Source organism: Eriocheir sinensis, chromosome 69, assembly GCF_024679095.1.
Source record: "Eriocheir sinensis breed Jianghai 21 chromosome 69, ASM2467909v1, whole genome shotgun sequence".
NCBI classification, from domain to species: domain Eukaryota; kingdom Metazoa; phylum Arthropoda; class Malacostraca; order Decapoda; family Varunidae; genus Eriocheir; species Eriocheir sinensis.
This window is the reverse complement of record NC_066577.1, coordinates 6,549,315-6,567,567: the sequence shown is the minus strand read 5'-3', so window position 1 is coordinate 6,567,567 and position 18,253 is coordinate 6,549,315. Positions and strand designations below refer to the sequence as shown.

The 18,253-nt window shown below is 44.6% G+C and overlaps 1 protein-coding gene across 2 annotated transcripts in view; it reads left to right on the top strand.

Annotated features, from left to right (window-relative positions):
• The window catches only part of LOC126988526 (protein groucho-like), a 21,976-nt gene extending 11,156 nt beyond the window's left edge, over window positions 1-10,820 (top strand). For both annotated transcript variants that reach the window (XM_050846728.1, XM_050846727.1), the window contains exons 4-8: window positions 265-411; window positions 1,778-1,909; window positions 4,804-4,889; window positions 7,280-8,153; window positions 9,629-10,820. In XM_050846728.1, coding sequence (XP_050702685.1) covers window positions 265-411; window positions 1,778-1,909; window positions 4,804-4,889; window positions 7,280-8,153; window positions 9,629-9,736 — 1,347 coding nt within the window. In that variant the 3' untranslated portion in view covers window positions 9,737-10,820. The remainder of the gene's footprint in view (window positions 1-264; window positions 412-1,777; window positions 1,910-4,803; window positions 4,890-7,279; window positions 8,154-9,628) is intronic.
• The last annotated feature ends 7,433 nt before the right edge of the window (window positions 10,821-18,253 follow it).

The following is an 18,253-nucleotide window of genomic DNA, read 5'->3' as shown; positions in this document are numbered from 1 at the left end:
GTTTGCTTTTTTTACACTCCTGTTTACACTCAACCCCCGATTTGCTTTGTTTACACTCCTGTTTACACTCAACGCCCCCCTGTTTACACCCCCTGTTTGCTTTGTTTACCCTTCTGTTTACACTCTACGCCCCCTGTTTACACCCCTTGTTTGCTTTGTTTACCCTCCTGTTTACACTCAACCCCCGATTTGCTTTGTTTACACTCCTGTTTACACTCTACGCCCCCCTGTTTACACCCCCTGTTTGCCTTGTTTACCCCCCAGCGTAACAACAGCTCGCCCGGGGAGAAGTACCGCCCTCGGTCGCGCACTCCGGACGACCACGACGCAAAGAGACGCAAGGAGGAGAAGGTGCACGACTCGGACGGGGAGAAGAGCGACCAAGACCTCGTGGTGGACGTGGCCAACGAGGTGAGTGGGGGAGGGAGAAGAGAAGGGCGGGGGAGGGAGAAGAGAGAGAGGAGGTGAGTGGGGGAGGGAGGAGAGAAAAGGTGGGGGAGGGAGATGAGAGAGGCTGGGTGGGTGGGGGAGAAAAGTAGAAGTTTAAATGTGAAATGTTAAATATGTTGTAGGTTTAGTTGCAGTAGATGATTTATTGATGTAGAAGAGAAATTTTGAATGTAGAGGAGAAATTTTGATGATAGATACGAATACCCCATCCCTGGTTTTGATGAGAAATGTTAAATAGGTTCCAGGCTATGAGTTGTAGAAGAGAATTTTTTGATGAAGAGAAATTTTGGTGTAGAAGAGAAATTTTGGATGTAGAAGAGAAATTTTGGATGTACAAGAGAAATTTTGGATGTAGAAGAGAAATTTTGGATATACAAGAGAAATTTTGGATATTGAAGAAAAATTTTGGATGTACAAGAGAAATTTTGGATATTGAAGAAAAATTTTGGATGTACAAGAGAAATTTTGGATGTAGAAGAGAAATTTTGGATGTACAAGAGAAATTTTGGATGTAGAAGAGAAATTTTGGATATACAAGAGAAATTTTGGATATTGAAGAAAAATTTTGGATGTACAAGAGAAATTTTGGATATTGAAGAAAAATTTTGGATGTAGAAGAGAAATTTTGATGTAGAAGAGAAATTTTGCTGTAGAAGAGAAATTTTGATGTAGAAGAGAAATTTTGGATATTGAAGAAAAATTTTGCTGTAGAAGAGAAATTTTGGATATTGAAGAAAAATTTTGCTGTAGAAGAGAAATTTTGGATATTGAAGAAAAATTTTGCTGTAGAAGAGAAATTTTGGATATTGAAGAAAAATTTTGCTGTAGAAGAGAAATTTTGTATGTTGAAGAGAACTGATTTTTTTTACAATATTACTAACTTTTGCCTCCATTTCTCCTCTTCTCTCCCTACTTTCCTCCCCATCCCTCTCCTCCCTACCCCAACTGCTTCCCTCCCCTCTCCTCTCTCCTATCGTTCTTTTCCCTCCCCATCTTTCTCCTCTTCATTTCTCCTCCCCTCCGCTCTCTTCTCCCCAATTTTACCGCCCCTCTTTCCTCTCCCTTCCCATTTTCTCTTCACCCCATCTCCCCATAAATCACAAAATATCCTCCCTATCTTTCTCCCCAACCCGAAAATTCCTCCCCAACTCAATTATCTCCCCCTCTACCCTACCTCCCAATCTTCCTCCCCTCCCCATCATTTCCTCCCCAACTCAAAAATCCCCCAACTTTCATTCTCCCCACCCACCCAAATCACCCACCCCCCTCCTCTCCCCTCTATCTCCCCACCCCCTCCCCTCCCCAACCTTCTCCCCTCCCCACTCAGGACCCCAACACCCCTCCTCCCCAAGCCAACGGAGATCACAGGGAGGTGAGGGAGAATGGGGAGAAGAAGCCGGAGCGCCCCCCCTCTCAGAGCTCCTCCTCGCGCTCTACTCCCCAGCTCAAACACGAGAAGGTAAGTAAGCTCCCCGGGGAGATAAAATGGGGGAGGGGGGTAGAGGGGAGGAAATTTTGAGTTGGGAGGTACTGGGAGGATAATTGGAGGCTTCTGGGGGAAACGAGGGGAGATAGGGAGGAAAATGAGTGGGGAGAAGGGGAGGAAATTTTGGGATTGTAGAGAAAGACTAGGAGGAAAATTTAATGATTGGGGAGAAGGTATGGGGAGGAAAGTGAGTGGGGAGATGGGAGAGGTAGTGAAGGGGAGTGTATTTGGGGAGTTTATGTAAGAGAGAGAGGGGTGGAGATGTGGAGGAAAGTGAAAGTGGGGAGAAGGGGAGGAAAGTGAGGCAGAGAGGAGGGGAGATTAGGAAGAAGAGAGAAAATGGGGAGAAGAGGGAGAATGTGGGGACGAGATGGAAAAGAGAGCGAGGGGAGATTATGGCGTGTTAAGGAGGAAGTTGGGGGTGGGGAGAAAGAGGGGGAGGATATTTTGAGTTTGTTGGGAGATGGGGAGGAAAGAGGGAAGGTTAAATTGGGGAGAAGAGGGGGAGAGAAAGGGAAGAGGAGGGGAGTATTTGGGGAGGAAAGTTATTCAAAAAAGGGGAGAAGAGAAATGGGGAGAAAGGGAGGAGTAGGGGAGTGTGTTTGGGGAGGATATGGAAGAGAGAGAGGAGGTGGAGATGGGGAGGAAAGGAAGATGTTTTGGGGAGATGGGGAGGAAAGATGTATTGGGGGTGGGGGAGAGAGAACAACAGGAGTGGGGAGAAAGTGTATTTTGGGGAGGAAAGGAAAGAGGTGGGGAGATAAAGAGGGGACAAGACAAGTGTTAGGGAGAGGAGGAAGTTGGGGAGGAAAGTGAGAGATGGAGGGGAGAAAGGAGGAAAAAAGGGGGAGGGGTGGGGAGGGAAAATGGGGAGAGGGGAGATAAAAAGTGTATGTGTGTGCGTCGGTGTGTTATCTAGTTTCTCTCTCTCTCTCTCTCTCTCTCTCTCTCTCTCTCTCTCTCTCTCTCTCTCTCTCTCTCTCTCTCTCTCTCTCTCTCTCTCTCAGTAAAGTTTAAATCCAATTCTTCCTCCAATTTTTTTTTTCCTCTCGTCCTCATTTTTTTCTCTCCCCCTCTTCCTCCTCCTCTTCCTCCCTCTTCCTCTTCCTCTTCCTCCTCTTCTTTTTCTGCTATATCTCTTCTTCCTCCTCTTCCTTCCTTCTCTCTCTTCCTCTCTCTTTTCCTCCTCCTCTTTCTCTATAATTGTTTACACCTTGTTTGTTTACCTTGTTTCTAGGCATTGTTTACACCTTGATTGTTTACCTTGTTTCTAGGCATTGTTTACACCTTGATTGTTTACAGCTCAATGTTTACCTTGTCTTGTTTACAGTCCTATGTTTACCTTGTTTACGTAGTAACTGTTTACACCTTGATTGTTTACAGTTCAATGTTTACCTTGTCTTGTTTACAGTCATTGTTTACACCTTGTTTACATTGTTTACAGTCCTATGTTTGCCTTGTTTACTTAATCATTGTTTAGACCTTGTTTTTTACACTTGTTTACACGTTTGTATATATTGTTTACAGTCCTATGTTTGCCTTGTTTACTTAATTATTGTTTACTCCTTGTTTGCCGTCATTGTTTACACCTTGTCTTGTTTAGAGTCATTGTTTACACTTGTCAATATTGTTTACAGTCCCATGTTTTCCTTGTTTACCTAGTCACTGTTTACACCTTGTTTGTTTAGTCATTGTTTACACCTTGTTTGTTTACACTTGTTTACAGTCATTGTTTACACCTTGTTTGTTTACACTTGTCAATATTGTTTACAGTCCTATGTTTGCCTTGTTTACCTAGTCATTGTTTACTCCTTGTTTACACTTGTTTACAGCCATTGTTTACACCTTGTTTACACTTGTTTACAGTCATTGTTTACACGTTTATTTACATTGTTTACAGTCCCATGTTTGCCTTGTTTACCTAGTCATTGTTTACACCTTGTTTACACTTGTTTACCCGCGTCCAATTTTTTGTTTTGTTTGTTTTCTTTTTGTTGTTTGTGTTGCAGATGGAGCCCCGCCCCTCCTCCTCCTCCTCCTCTTCCTCCTCCTCCAAGCCGGGCGGGGAGGAACGCCCCACCTCCGGGCCCCCCACCCCCTCCTCCTCCACGCCTCCCCCGGGGGTGCGAGGACCAGGGGGGGGCGCCGGTCCCTCCCCACACTTCCCCCCATCTCCCTACCTCCCCCCCGGCGCCGCCCCCCCTCGCCCCGATCTCCCCCCCGGTCCGCCTCCCCCAGGGTATCCCCCCGGTCCGCCCGCGAGCTATCTGCGCCCACCGGTAAGTCGCCCCCCGCCCCCCCTCCTCCTCCACCCTTTCCTCCCCCGTGGTTAGGGAAGGGAGGGGTTGTTTTTCCTCCTCCTCCTCCTCCTTCTTCTTCTTCTTCTTCTTCTTCTTTATATAATTTGGGGTTCGGTTAAGGGAAGAAGGGTTTGGGGATTTCCCTTTTTCACCTCCTCTTCTTCTTCCTCTTCCTCCTCTTCTTCCTCTTCCTCCTCTTCCTCTTCCTCCCCAACGCATATATTATAAGGTATGATTGTTTTCCTCCTCCTCCTCCTCCTCCTCTTTTTCTGCTGCTATGTTCTTCCTCCTCCTCCTCGTCTTCCTCTTCTTCCTCCTCCTCCTCCTCTTCCTTGTCTTCTTCCTCTTGATGTGTGAAATTGCTTGTTATTTAAGGAAGAAGGAAAGGAAGGGAAGAGATGAGAGAGAGAGGAAGAGGAGGAGGAGGAGGGGAAGATGGGAGAGAGAGAGAGGGAGAGAGAGAAAAAAGGAAGGAAAAAGATATACAGGGAAGGGAGGAGAGAAGGGATGGGAGGGGGAATAGCAGACATGTATCTAATCTCCCCATCTCCCCACCTTACTCCCCAGGTCACAGGTTACGACCCCCACAACCCCGTACGGCCGCCCCCCCTGACCTCGAACGGCATCCCCGCCAATGGCTCCGCTGGGAAACCGTAAGTATTAATCTCCCCAACCTAATCTCCCCAACTCCCCAAGTCTCATCTCCCCAACCAGTCCCCAAAACGCCTCGTCTCCCATGTCATTTTTCTTATCTCCCCCAAAATTTCGTCTCTCACATCCTCAATCACCAACTTAATCTCCCCAACCTAATCTCCCCAAGTCTCATCTCCCCAACCAGTCCCCAAAACGCCTCTGTCTCCCATATAATTTTTCTTATCTCCCCAAATTTCGTCTCTCCAACATCCTCAACTCCCCAAGTCTCTCCCTCACCAACTTAATCTCCCCAACCTATCCTCCCCAACTTCCCCAGTCTCATCTCCCCAACCAGTCCCAAAAACGCCTCTGTCTCCCATATCATTTTTCTTATCTCCCCCCAAAATTTCGTCTCCCCAACTTAACCTCCCCAAGTCTCATCTCCCCAACCAGTCCGAAAAACGCCTGTCTCCCATATCATTATTTTTTTTATCTCCCCCCAAATTTCGTGTCTCCCCAACTTAATCTCCCCAACGTAATCTCCCCAACTTCCCCAGTCTCATCTCCCCAAGCAGTCCCCAAAACGCCTCTGTCTCCCATATCATTTTTCTTATCTCCCCCAAAATTTCGTCTCTCCCCAACTTAATCTCCCCAACTCTTCCCTATCTCCCCAACCAGTCCGAAAAACGCCTGTCTCCCATATCATTATTTTTTTTTATCTCCCCCAAATTTCGTGTCTCCCCAACTTAATCTCCCCAACTTCCCCAGTCTCATCTCCCCAAGCAGTCCCCAAAACGCCTCTGTCTCCCATATCATTTTTCTTATCTCCCCCAAAATTTCGTCTCTCCCCAACTTAATCTCCCCAACTCTTCTCTATCTCCCCAACCTTTCCTCCCTAACTTCCCCAATCTCATCTCCTTCAATTCCCAACTCTTCCCCATTTTCCCCAATCTCTCATTCTAATCCTCCTATTCCCGTAACTCCTTTCCCTCATTTCCCAAAACTGCATTCTCTCATGTCACTCAATCCTCATTCCCCAACCTCCCCAATTTCCCCAACTTCATCCCCACAAACTCCTTTTATTCCCCTCACCTATTTTTCTCATTCCCCCAAACTCCCAGTGTCTGAATCCTCCCAATAACCTCCCCAGTGATATAAGGATTAGCTGGTTTGATCGCATTTGGAGGGTATCCGATTCGCTTCCCCGCTCACTTCATCAATTTTCAAAGGGCGCCCTCATTGAGTGTTTCTTTAGGTTCATGGCACAGAGGAAGGGTCACACTACCACCAGGGGCATACAACTACCCCAGGAATGCCCCCAAACTCCTAAGAAAGCCTTGTCAAATATGTTTCTTTAGGGTCATGGTACAGGGGAAGGGTCACACTACCACCAGGGTCACAAAACTACCTCTGGAATACCCCCAAAACTTCTATGAAAGCTTTGTCTATCATGCGTTTCTTAAGGTTCACGGTACAGAGGAAGTGTCAAACTACCACCAGGGTCATAAAACTACCCATGGAATACCCCCAAAGCTTCTACGAAAGCCTTGTCAAATATGTTTCTTTAGCTTCATGGTATAGAAGAAGGGTCACACTACTACCAGGGTCACAAAACTACCCCTGGAATACCCCCAAAACTCTTATGAAAGCTTTGTCTATCATGTGTTTCTTAAGGTTCACGGTACAGAGGAAGGGTCACACTACCACCAGGGTCACAAAACTGCCCCTGGAATACCCCCAAAACTCTTATGAAAGCTTTGTCTATCATGTGTTTCTTAAGGTTCACGGTACAGAGGAAGGGTCACACTACCACCAGGGTCACAAAACTACCCCTGGAATACCCCCAAACTCCCACGAAAGCCTTGTCAAATATGTATGCATGGGCGACGATATGTTCAAGAATGTGGCCCTCAGACTTCCCACCCTCCGTCCCCCACCAAGCTGTCCCGCGTCCTCACCCACTTAAACCACGCTTAGCTTCCCTGCTCCTCCCCCTCCCTCCCTTCTCTCCCCTGCGTCATCCCCCCTTCTTCCTCTCTCCCCTCTCGTCACCTTTCCCCTCCCGCCCGTCACACCGACACACACCACCTCATTTGATACCCTAATCTTACTTCCTCTCCCCCCCCTCCCCCGCGCCTGTTCTCCCTCCGACCGCTCCCCTCGCCCCTCCTCCACCCCTCACACTCTTCCCGCCCCGCCACACACACACCCCTGGTCAGCCCTCCCCGGCCCTCCGCGCCCCTCGGCCCATCAAGCCCTCCCTTTGTAATAAGACATTACCGGCCCCCCGCCACGCCCTCCCTCCCCCCCCTCGCTAATCCCCCGCCCTTTACACGGCCATCAGCCAACCCTTCACCCCTCACCCCCGCCCCCACCAGCACTCACCCCGTGCCCCCGTTGCCCCCCACAGGGCGTACAGCTTCCACGTGAACGGCGAGGGTAACCTGGTGCCCGTGCCCTTCCCCGGCGACGCCCTCATCGCGCCCGGCATCCCGCGGCACGCGCGCCAGATCAACACGCTGCACCACGGCGAGGTGGTGTGCGCCGTCACCATCAGCAACCCCACCAAGTACGTGTACACGGGCGGCAAGGGCTGCGTCAAGGTGTGGGACATCTCGCAGCCCGGCTCCAAGTCGCCCGTCTCGCAGCTCGACTGTCTGCAGCGGGACAACTACATCCGCTCCGTCAAGCTGCTGCCCGACATGCGCACCCTCATCGTGGGCGGCGAGGCTTCCACGCTGAGCATCTGGGATCTAGCCACGCCCACGCCGCGTATCAAGGCCGAGCTTATCTCGTCAGCGCCGGCCTGCTACGCGCTAGCCATCTCGCCGGACTCGAAGGTCTGCTTCAGCTGCTGCAGCGACGGCAACATCGCCGTGTGGGACCTGCACAACCAGACGCTGGTGCGGCAGTTCCAGGGCCACACGGACGGCGCCTCCTGCATCGACATCTCGCCGGACGGCACCAAGCTGTGGACGGGCGGCCTGGACAACACCGTCCGCTCCTGGGACCTGCGCGAGGGCCGCCAGCTGCAGCAGCACGACTTCACCAGCCAGATCTTCTCCCTGGGCTACTGCCCCACCGGCGAGTGGCTAGCCGTGGGCATGGAGAGCTCCAACGTGGAGGTGCTGCACGTCAACAAGCCGGACAAGTACCAGCTACACCTGCACGAGTCATGCGTGCTCTCGCTCAAGTTCGCCAACGCCGGAAAATGGTTCATCTCGACTGGGAAGGACAACCTCCTCAACGCCTGGCGGACGCCGTACGGAGCCTCCATATTCCAGGTGAGTGCCCATGCCCATACAGCAGATGTTACACACACGCACACAAACTCGTACACCTTCCACCGCTATACTGTAGGCTCCAGAATAACACTAGACCAAATACCGCGGTAGGCGAGTAGAGTAACCCCCAAGATATCCAGGAAGAAGGGACCTCAGTAGCAGGGAGACCAGGCGGCAAACAGCACAGCCCCAGACCATAGCTAACGAAACTCAATGACCAACCAATTTTACGCGAGCCAGACTCAAGCAGCGCGGCCCGAAGATCCCGTGAATAGGACACTGCGAATTCAAGTAGCGCGAATCCGGGTATCCATCACCTAGGCGCCCGGGATTACGCTAGTTCGGGGATGGTGGTGGAAAGGTTATTTTAAGAGGTATGGGGGGTAAGTTAGGTTAGGGTCGGTGGTATTGGGGTAAGGTAGTGCGGGGGTGAGGGTGGCTGGATGTGGTCAGGTCAGGTTACGTTAGTGGAGGGGTCCCGATACGCGCCACACCCCTGCTACCACACACCGCGAAGACAGACCACCTCACACCCACATCCCCGCAACATTCCCGCGAATACCGAACACACATTCATCCCTCGTTCTTCACGGTTTCATAGTTAGGGAATTTCCCCGCCAAGAGTGGATATCCGCGGAACTGACCACCACCAGATGTCACCTTCCGTGCATCTCACCAAGCAGGAGAGGATCCGAGTGCCCAGTTTTGTGCCTTCCAATACCCTTTGTGCTGTTCGATCCGGGTTGGGTTGTGAGCGCGTAAGGAACAATACTGGTGCTGGCTGGTTCGTTCACTGGGACTCCGTAAGGGGACAGCACTTGAGGATTTTCTTATAGTGGGGGCTTATTAATGGGACTTCGACGATAGGGAAAGATGGCGATATTTCAAACGTATATATTCTTAGAGCACAACAACGCCCATGTCACAAGCTGTCCCTTCCTTCCTTCCTCTAGTGTTCCAAACGGTGCCAAGTCATAAGATTTTTACAAGTCACTTTTTACCCTTATCTTCAAAAAAACGAATAACTCTTGGGACCTTTATATATAGCTTTTTATAATCAAATCTGCAGAACATTGACATTAGTTTGGAAGTAGATAATGGAAAACATGTTATCTAGAAGTGAAGATTAGGCGGTTTCAGGATTTCCTACAGTTCTTAGCGCGGTTAGAATAGATAACTCGTGTTTGTGTGTGTATATATGTGATTTTTTTTTCTTTGTGGTTTGTTTTTTAATCTGCAGAACATTGACATTAGTTTAGAAGTAGATAATGAAAAACATGTTATCTAGAAGTGAAGATTAGGCGGTTTCAGGATTTCCTACAGTTCTTAGCGCGGTTAGAATAGATAACTCGTGTTTATGTGTATATATGTGATTGCCTTTTCCTTTGTGGTTTGTTTATACTAATACGTCTTGCATTCTCCTTCTTTCCTGTCATCCCTCCTCTTCCTTCCCTTCTTCCTCTCTCGCCCCACAGAGCAAAGAATCGTCGTCGGTGCTGAGTTGTGACATTTCAGCCGACGACCACTATATCATCACGGGTTCGGGCGACAAGAAAAGCACAGTCTATGAAGTGATCTACTGAGTGTGTGTGTGTGTGTGTGTGTGTGTGTGTGTGAGTGAGTATGTGTTGGTTATCTTCAAGCGCGCACACATACGCACACACATAAATACGTTCATGTTTTGTTTTGTCGTGTGTGTGTGTGTGTGTGTGTGTGTGTGTGTGTGTGTGTGTGTTTAATTTTACATACAAGGTCATTCACGGTTTTTTTTCGGTATCAGTATGTGTGTGTGTGTGTGTGTGTGTGTGTGTGTGTGTGTGTGTGTAAGTTGCCATAAGATAACACGCACATGTGACCATTTTTTCACACACACACACACACACACACACACACACACACACACACACACACACACACACACACACACACACACACACACACACACACACCTGCCCCTAACTACAACACAGCGGGCTAATGAGATGCCTAACTTACCATCACCTGCCCTAATCACCTTACCTTCCTTGGCCCTAATTAACCTAACCTTACCTGAGCCGTTTTCCAGGTAAGGTCTTGCTAATTAAGGCCCAGGTCACGGGTTGTCCAGGTGAGAATTTAGTCAGTCAGGTAACACGGAGGTAATTTGACACCTAAGCATTACTAATTGGGTTACCTGTGGGCCGAGAACACCTGTGGAAATGTGTGTGTGTGTGTGTGTGTGTGTGTGTGTGTGTGTGTGTGTGTGTTAATTGATTGTCATTCTCAGGTGTAGGGAATCATCAGGGAGAGAGAGAGAGAGAGAGAGAGAGAGAGAGAGAGAGAGAGAGAGAGAGAGAGAGAGAGAGAGAGAGAGAGATTCACGCACATACACACACATATATAAACATAGTGACATCCGTGTGTGTGTGTGTGTGTGTGTGTGTGTGTGTGTGTGTGTGTGTGTGTGCGCAGACATTCCTACCTAATCAAACAAAGACAGAAACAAACATATCCAAACGGGCATTATATTACCTGTAAACAAACAAACAAACGAACGAACACTTGGTTGTATTATTTATAGTGACAGACAGAGACAGACTGACAGAGAGAGAGAGAGAGAGAGAGAGAGAGAGAGAGAGAGAGAGAGAGAGAGAGAGAGAGAGAGAGAGAGAGAGAGAGAGAGAGAGAGAGAGAGAGAGAGAGGGAGGGGGTGAATAATGAAAGAAAAATGAAGGGGAGAGAGAGAGAGAGAGAGAGAGAGAGAGAGAGAGAGAGACTGACTGACTGACTGACTGACTGACTCGTCTTGCTTACCTCATGCCAGAATTGTAAACAAAGAAACAAACAAGAAAAGATATTGTTTGTTTGTTTATGTTGAATTGTTTGCTAAAGGCCTTACAAGTATTACTCATTATTATTATTATTATTAGTAGTAGTAGTAGTAGTAGTAGTAGTAGTAGTAGTAGTGTAGGTATAAGTCTTAGTACCAACATTGTCTCCTACTACTACTACTACTACTACTACTACTACTACTACTACTACTACTACTACTACTACTACAACTACTACTACTACCACTACTACAACTATTACAGTATTCCATTATGTTTAAAAATACGAGTTTGAGAAATTATGTTGGATTTTTTTTTTCGCCAAACTGACCTTGTGTGTGTGTGTGTGTGTGTGTGTGTGTGTGTGTGTGTGTGTGATTAAGTATTATTAGTATTATAACAACAACACTATAAGTACAAATAATAACAGAGAGAGAGAGAGAGAGAGAGAGAGAGAGAGAGAGAGAGAGAGAGAGAGAGAGAGAGAGAGAGAGAGAGAGAGAGAGACTTCAAATGCTCCTGAACTTGAAAAAAAATGACAATCTCCAAAATTCAGGAGAGAAAATAAAATGTTGAATGTTTTTTGAAGAATTTGGATTTTAATTTTATTTTTTAAGTTTGACGAAAAGTGAAAATAAAAATGTTACTCTTGAAATGTTGTTTTATGAAAGGAAAATTCTGGAAGATGAAAAGAAATTGGACGAAAAGTTGATGATAGAAAATGTTTGCGTGTGAAAAAAAGTTTAATAAGGAGTCGAATTATAGAAAAGAGAAAAGAAAGGAAAGTTGCTGAAAGAGGAAGATGATAAAAAAAAAAGTTTGAAAATTATAGAAAAAACGCCGTAAATTTAAAAAGGAAGCGAATTTAGGACAGAGAAAAGGAAGGAAAGTTTCTGAAGGAGGAAAAGGAATGAGAAAATGGAAAGAAGAAAGTTGATGAAAGAAAATATTGAAGTTTGAAACGTATAGAAAAAAAACATTGAAAAGAGAGAAATGAATGTAGGAAAAAGAGAAAAGGAAGGAATGAAGGAAAATTGATGGAAGAGTAAGAAATGTGAATGAAAGAATAAGTTTGAAAAGTTAAGAAAAAAACGCCATAGATGTAAACAGAGAAATGAATGCAGGAAAGAGAGAAGGAAGGAAGGAAATTTGATGAAGGAGGAAGAAGAGAAATGGGATTGAAAAGGAGTTGATGGAGGAAAGAAATATCGAGGAAGGAAGGAAATTTGATGGAAGAGAAAGAAGAGAAATGGGATTGAAAAGGAGTTGATGGAGGAAAGAAATATCGAGAAAGTTAAATTTGGATTGAAAGAAAAGAAAAAAATACTGAATGAAGGAAAGAGAAGGAAGGAAGGAAATTTGATGAAGGAGGAAGAAGAGAAATGGGATTGAAAAGGAGTTGATGGAAGAAAGAAATATCGAGAAAGTTAAATTTGGATTGAAAGAAAAGAAAGTTGAATTTGGACAAAAAAGAGAAATGAAGGAAGGAAGGAAAATTGATGAAGGAGGAAGAAGAGAAATGTGAATAAATAGGAGTTGATTGAAGGAAGAAATATCGAGAAAGTTAAATTTGGATTGAAAGAAAAAGTTGAATTTGGACGAAAAAGAGAAATGAAAGAAGGAAAGAGAATAGGAAGGAAGGAGGAAGAAGAGAAATGGGATTGAAAAGGAGTTGATGGAAGAAAGAAATATCGAGAAAGTTAAATTTGGATTGAAAGAAAAGAAAGTTGAATTTGGACAAAAAAGAGAAATGAAGGAAGGAAGGAAAATTGATGAAGGAGGAAGAAGAGAAATGTGAATAAATAGGAGTTGATTGAAAGAAGAAATTACGAGAAAGTTAAATTTGGATTGAAAGAAAAAGCTGAATTTGGACGAAAAGAAGAAATGAATGAAGGAAAGAGAGAAAAGGAAGGAAGGAAGGAAATTTGATGGAAGAGGAAGAGAAATGTGAATGAAAATTGTTGACGGAAGAAAGAAATCATGAGAAAGTTAAATTTGGATTGAAAGAAAAAGTTGAATTTGAACAAAACAAAAAAAAATTACGATAAAGTTAAATTTGGATTGAAAGAAAAGAAAGAAAGAATGAAAGTTGAATTTGGACAAAAAGAGAAAAAAAAGATAAATTAGGACCGAAAAAAAAAGCATTTGAATTTAGAAAGAAAAAAAAGAAAAAAGAATTGAAAATAAGGAAATTCCTGTTTGTATGTGTGTGCGTGTGTGTATGTGTTAGTGTGTACATATGTGCGTGCGTGTGTACCTTTGGAAGAAGAGGTAATTAGACGAACGAGTGAACGAAAGGAGATGAAAAGAAAATGAAGGAAAATTTGAGACGAAGGAGACAAAAGAAAAAAAGAAATAAAGCAAAAATCAGAAAAACAGAAGAAGAAAAGGGAAGGAAAGAAAAAACAAGTAGAGGAAAATATGGGAGACAAAGAAGGGAAATGAAAACTAGGATGAAAATATTGAAAGAAAATGAGAAAAGGAAGTGAAAAGATGGAAATTGATTATGGTTAACTGCCTTATTAGAACGAATGGAAGAATTGAAAGAAGAGAAGAAAGAAAGAAATTGCCTTATATAAGAAAAGAAAGAGAAAGAAGGAAAGAAAATTAAGAAGAGAAAAACGAGAAAATTCAAGGTTTATAGTTTTGTGGTAAAGAAGAAGAAAAAAAGCATAATTGGCAACCGTGTGATATGTACCTATTAAACATTATTATTATTATTATTATTATTATCATTATTACTCGTTCTTTTCACCTAATTAATAAAGATGACAAAAAAGTTAACAGCCAGAAAACTAATAAAGAAAATATGCAAAAAAAAAAACATTGACCGGGTGTTGGCAAGACCGGGTGACGTCACGATCCAAGATGGCGGCCACTGTTCAAAACGGGTATTATTATTATTATTATTATTATTATTATTATTATTATTATTATTATTATTATTTGCAGTTGATATAATGAGTGACTGACCTTCTCGTTTTTGGTATTTTCATTATTTATATTTTTTTGTCTTTATTTAGTCCTATTTTGTGCTACCTCAGCGTCGTATAATTAGGTTAGTCACTATTGCTATTACTATTATTATTATTATTATTTTTATTATTATTATTATTATTGTTAGTTTTCCTGCTGTTTACTTCTTCTTCAGGATAAAAATCACCTTTGTTGTTGCTGTAATTTTTTTTTTCCGACATGCAAAAAAAAAAAAAAAACAGAAAAGAACCAACTGCCCAGCGAACAAACAAACAAACAAACAAACAAACAAACAAACTGATCTCTCTCCGGCATTACATACGTTCTTTTTTTATTTTCTCAGACGGCGAAGAAAAAGAAAAATAACAAAACTTTTTTCTATAAACAACAACAAAAAAATAAAGAAAAAGAAAGGAACCTCGATTTTCTAACATAAACCACAAAAAAAAGCATTCACAAAAAAACACAAAAAAACGAAAAAGCGAACCAAAAAAAATGGTGTATAAAAATTTGATAACAGTAGTATATTTGTTTACTACTGAGAAGGGGGGAAGGGGGAGGGGGAGGGGTGGGGGGGGGGGGGAGCTGATGTGTATATGTATGTATGTACGTGTATTCAAACCTCGACTTTATTCCCTGATTCTGTAGAGGCGAGATTACTGTGCCTTGCAAGGGAATGTTTAGGGGTTACGAGTCTATCAATATTATTATTATCATTATTATTATTATTATTATTATTATTATTCGGCGTTCTTGTACAGAGTTTATCCATTTATATTAGATGGTTAGATAAGCTTCTGCTGGACGTGTCTTCAATGACTTATTATTATTATTATTATCATTATTATTATTGTTATGGTTATTATTATTATCCTACCAGAGGCGACAGTATTGTATTTTACCTCCTCTCTCTCTCCTTTTGTATTTAATTATCTCTCCCTTTCCTCCTCCTCCCCCCCACGAGAAATAGTGCAACTCTATTACTTGTAATATTTGCAATAAAATAAATGAGGAAAATAAAATATGCTCGTAGTTTTCCTTCCTTTCTCCAACACACATACACACAGGGATGAAAGAGTGGAGATGCTGGTTAACTCTTGCATCAGGGAGTTGGACAGCACAGGGATGAAAGAGTGGAGATGCTGGTTAACTCTTGCATCAGGGAGTTGGACAGCACAGGGATGAAAGAGTGAAGATACTGGTTAACTCTTGCATCAGGGAGTTGGACAGCACAGGGATGAAAGAGTGGAGATGCTGGTTAACTCTTGCATCAGGGAGTTGGACAGCACAGGGATGAAAGAGTGGAGATGCTGGTTAACTCTTGCATCAGGGAGTTGGACAGCACAGGGATGAAAGAGTGGAGATGCTGGTTAACTCTTGCATCAGGGAGTTGGACAGCACAGGGATGAAAGAGTGAAGATGCTGGTTAACTCTTGCATCAGGGAGTTGGACAGCACAGGGATGAAAGAGTGCAGATGCTGGTTAACTCTTGCATCAGGGAGTTGGACAGCACAGGGATGAAAGAGTGGAGATGCTGGTTAACTCTTGCATCAGGGAGTTGGACAGCACAGGGATGAAAGAGTGGAGATGCTGGTTAACTCTTGCATCAGGGAGTTGGACAGCACAGGGATGAAAGAGTGGAGATGCTGGTTAACTCTTGCACCAGGGAGTTGGACAGCACAGGGATGAAAGAGTGGAGATGCTGGTTAACTCTTGCATCAGGGAGTTGGACAGCACAGGGATGAAAGAGTGAAGATGCTGGTTAACTCTTGCATCAGGGAGTTGGACAGCACAGGGATGAAAGAGTGGAGATGCTGGTTAACTCTTACATCAGGGAGTTGGACAGCACAGGGATGAAAGAGTGGAGATGCTGGTTAACTCTTGCATCAGGGAGTTGGACAGCACAGGGATGAGAGAGTGAAGATGCTGGTTAACTCTTGCATCAGGGAGTTGGACAGTACAGGGATGAAAGAGTGAAGATACTGGTTAACTCTTGCATCAGGGAGTTGGACAGCACAGGGATGAAAGAGTGGAGATGCTGGTTAACTCTTGCACCAGGGAGTTGGACAGCACAGGGATGAAAGAGTGAAGATACTGGTTAACTCTTGCATCAGGGAGTTGGACAGCACAGGGATGAAAGAGTGGAGATGCTGGTTAACTCTTGCATCAGGGAGTTGGACAGCACAGGGATGAAAGAGTGAAGATGCTGGTTAACTCTTGCATCAGGGAGTTGGACAGCACAGGGATGAAAGAGTGAAGATGCTGGTTAACTCTTGCATCAGGGAGTTGGACAGCACAGGGATGAAAGAGTGAAGATGCTGGTTAACCTTGCATCAGGGAGTTGGACAGCACAGGGATGAAAGAGTGAAGATGCTGGTTAACTCTTGCATCAGGGAGTTGGACAGCACAGGGATGAAAGAGTGAAGATGCTGGTTAACTCTTGCATCAGGGAGTTGGACAGCACAGGGATGAAAGAGTGAAGATGCTGGTTAACTCTTGCACCAGGGAGTTGGACAGCACAGGGATGAAAGAGTGAAGATGCTGGTTAAATCTTGCAGCAGGGAGTTGGAAAGCACAGGGATGATAGAGTGGAGATGCTGGTTAACTCTTGCATCAGGGAGTTGGACAGCACAGGGATTAAAGAGTGGAGATGCTGGTTAACTCAATCATCAGCCAGTTGGAAACCACAGGGATGAGAGAGTGGAGATGCTGGTTAACTCTTGCACCAGGGAGTTGGACAGCACAGGGATGAAAGAGTGAAGATGATGGTTAACTCTTGCACCAGGGAGTTGGACAGCACAGGGATGAAAGAGTGGAGATGCTGGTTAACTCTTGCATCAGGGAGTTGGACAGCACAGGGATGAAAGAGTGGAGATGCTGGTTAACTCTTGCATCAGGGAGTTGGACAGCACAGGGATGAAAGAGTGGAGATGCTGGTTAACTCTTGCATCAGGGAGTTGGACAGCACAGGGATGAAAGAGTGGAGATGCTGGTTAACTCTTGCACCAGGGAGTTGGACAGCACAGGGATGAAAGAGTGGAGATGCTGGTTAACTCTTGCATCAGGGAGTTGGACAGCACAGGGATGAAAGAGTGAAGATGCTGGTTAACTCTTGCATCAGGGAGTTGGACAGCAGAGGGATGAAAGAGTGCAGATGCTGGTTAACTCTTGCATCAGGGAGTTGGACAGCACAGGGATGAAAGAGTGAAGATGCTGGTTAACTCTTGCATCAGGGAGTTGGACAGCACAGGGATGAAAGAGTGCAGATGCTGGTTAACTCTTGCATCAGGGAGTTGGACAGCACAGGATGAAAGAGTGGAGATGCTGGTTAACTCTTGCATCAGGAGTTGGACAGCACAGGGATGAAAGAGTGAGATGCTGGTTAACTCTTGCACCCGGGAGTTGGACAGCACAGGGATGAAAGAGTGGAGATGCTGGTTAACTTTTGCATCAGGGAGTTGGACAGCACAGGGATGAAAGAGTGGAGATGCTGGTTAACTCTTGCACCAGGGAGTTGGACAGCACAGGGATGAAAGAGTGGAGATGCTGGTTAACTCTTGCATCAGGGAGTTGGACAGCACAGGGATGAAAGAGTGAAGATGCTGGTTAACTCTTGCATCAGGGAGTTGGACAGCACAGGGATGAAAGAGTGAAGATGCTGGTTAACTCTTGCATCAGGGAGTTGGACAGCACAGGGATGAAAGAGTGGAGATGCTGGTTAACTCTTGCATCAGGGAGTTGGACAGCACAGGGATGAAAGAGTGAAGATGCTGGTTAACTCTTGCATCAGGGAGTTGGACAGCACAGGGATGAAAGAGTGGAGATGCTGGTTAACTCTTGCATCAGGGAGTTGGACAGCACAGGGATGAAAGAGTGGAGATGCTGGTTAACTCTTGCATCAGGGAGTTGGACAAAGAGAATGGATTAATGCAAAACAAACACACAAACGATAAATCAAACATATATTCAAGGAAAAGTTATATTACGATACAGAATGAGGGCAAAGAATAGCCTAGGAAATAATAGTTTAATCCTTCACTGTATAGAAAGGAATGTACGATAATGACGTTTGAGTTTGAAGGTAAAATAAAACACGTCAGAAACAGGTCAAAACAAACGAGATAAACGATATGAGTAAACAAACAGAGAAGAAAGGAAAGAGAGAGATAGAAACGAGACTATATATGGAAAGTAAGATAAAGCACTTAATAAATAATAAATAAAACGAGAAAATGAAAGAAAAACACTAAATTAACGAAGAAAAACGAGAAACAAGCAAAGATATCAATGAAAACTTTAATAAAACATAAACAC